This window comes from Frankliniella occidentalis, unplaced genomic scaffold, assembly GCF_000697945.3.
Source record: "Frankliniella occidentalis isolate FOCC.00 unplaced genomic scaffold, Focc_3.1 Scaffold4756, whole genome shotgun sequence".
Lineage (NCBI taxonomy): Eukaryota > Metazoa > Arthropoda > Insecta > Thysanoptera > Thripidae > Frankliniella > Frankliniella occidentalis.
This window is the reverse complement of record NW_026271801.1, coordinates 1-2,189: the sequence shown is the minus strand read 5'-3', so window position 1 is coordinate 2,189 and position 2,189 is coordinate 1. Positions and strand designations below refer to the sequence as shown.

General features: G+C 54.1%; 1 protein-coding gene across 1 annotated transcript; it reads left to right on the top strand.

Annotated features, from left to right (window-relative positions):
• Nucleotides 1-560: 560 nt before the first annotated feature.
• Nucleotides 561-2,166, top strand: LOC127752170 (neprilysin-4-like; the record flags this gene model as incomplete). Its single annotated transcript, XM_052276867.1, has 5 exons — nt 561-614; nt 688-849; nt 936-1,239; nt 1,696-1,906; nt 1,995-2,166. Coding segments are annotated over 5 exons (869 nt in total), but the record flags the coding sequence as incomplete, so codon positions are not given.
• Between the last annotated feature and the right edge of the window lie 23 nt (nt 2,167-2,189).

The following is a 2,189-nucleotide window of genomic DNA, read 5'->3' as shown; positions in this document are numbered from 1 at the left end:
ATAAATCCTTTCTAAAGCTAAGAAGTGACGCCGTGTCAATCTAGGCGTGGGTCGATGATTGTCGCTGAAAACGCCTGGAGGGTATGCAAAGCTTTCCTGAATCGGGCCCCCGCGGCCCCCTGTCCCTCCGAGCGCTTGGACAAGGCGAGAGCTTTGGAGAGACATTAATATCTTTCGTTTTCGCTTTAGTTTTTAGCGCTGTTTACTTCTGGTTGATATTCTAGCATTGGCGGAAGTAATGAATTCGTCTATAGACGGTTCAGTTTAAGCTGACTCGGGCCCTGTCGGCTGTGTAGCTACAAACAGGGAAATGTCGGCTGTAGCTACAATCGTGAAACTACAAACAGGGACGTGTAAAAATATGTAAAATAAATTCCTTATGATCCGGCTTGACGAAAGAACCTCTGAACCTCCAGTTTTTTCGTATAGGTCCGGTTTGTATCCGAAGATACGTTTACCCTCTCGGTCTGGCCCGCCTAGTAGGTAGGCAGCCCATCGTACTCCCGGCGCGGCCGAGACACCGTGACTCGGTATAACACCCCCGTTCATTTTTGTTTCAGGAGAGCGAGATACTGGTGCGGATTACTGTTTAACTGAAGCCTGCGTGAAAACTGGTAAGAGTCAAACAAAGGTGTCTGGAATGCGCGATAGTTGATTGATTCCTAACCATCCCAAACTTTGATGCAGCGGCGCGCATTTTGGATTCGCTCGATACGACAGCGCAGCCATGCGAGGATTTCTACCAGTTTGCCTGCGGAGGGTGGCTCCGGAGAAATCCCATACCGGAATCACAAACGTCATGGGACCAGTTTCGGTCACTACGGGAGCACCTTTTACGAGACCTTAGAGGTTTGTGAAATTGGTTTGAGAGGGCATGGATGGAATTTGTAAAGTGGAATTAGATCTGATCAACCAGGCAAATTTACTGTTACTAGATATTCTTGAAGAAGGGAGCAGTGCAGATGAACCCGGGCCAGTCAAACAGGCCAAGGCTCTTTACAGAACCTGCCTCGACACTGCAGAACTAGAGAGGCTTGGCCTCGAACCCCTCATAGCCACTCTGGAGAAGCTCAACCTGAGCACCGCGCTGCCCGGGCTGCCCAGCTCAGTCGACGAGGATGACGATGGGTCCTCGGGCGAGTTCGACTGGCTGTACACCGCGGCCCGCGCCCAGCGCATGCTGGGCCACTCCGTGCTGCTCGGGTTCTGGGTCAACGAGGACGTGCGCAACACGAGCCGGTGAGATATTCCTCGTGCTTACAGTCAGAGTGCCATCAGACCCCAACGGAGTGGAAACGAAGCGATGAGAGCAAAGCCCGTATTCCTGGTCCTTTTCCCTCACCGACCAAACTCCCGTGGAATACCAAATAACGTCACGCCTGAGAACGAGGCAGACAGAGCCGACAGACGGCTTGACAGATTCGCTGACAGATTGCGAGCTCACGACCTGAGGTGCCCGCCCAAGTGTGGGACGGGTAGGACCCCCACAGCGGGGCTGGCGGAGCCTGGCCCTGCTCCCGTTTTGGAAAGCAGACCGCGCCGCGCGGCGTTGTGTGCGTCTGTGAATAAATCTCAAAGGGAATGCCAGAGGCCAGTCGCCGGGGGGGGGGGGGTCTCACCCACCCTCGGGGCCCGGGTTAGGGATGCTGTATGGCTAGCGCCAAAGCCTACGTTATTATTCTTCTCTCCCTACAGGAACCTGATGGTGGTGGATCAGATTTCCCCGGGCTTCAGCGAGCGCTACCTCCTCGACCCGGAGCGCTTCGGCGGGGAGCTCGCCGAGTACCGGCGGTACATCACCGACGTGGTCCGGGTGTTCCTGCACCGCGCAAACCAGACCGCACCCAACGGGACCGCGGAGAACTTCGCCGCGGACGTACTGCGCTTCAGCACGCAGTTAGCCGGGGTGCGCAAACAGCCTGCTGTCTTGTGTGCCTGGGGGTGGACATGAAAACTAACTTCACACACTTGTGTTTATTCCCACTACTTTCCAGATCATGACAACAGCGGAGCAGCGACGAGATGTTAAGTCTCAATTCCATGAGATGACACTGGACCAGCTGCAGGAGCACACAGATGCAGATGGCCTGGGAAGTGGAGCCAAGGTGAGCTCCCTCCGTCATTTTCAATGACCTCTCTAATTGTGATCAATAAAGATTAATAATGATTATTTTTTTTCTAGCTCAACT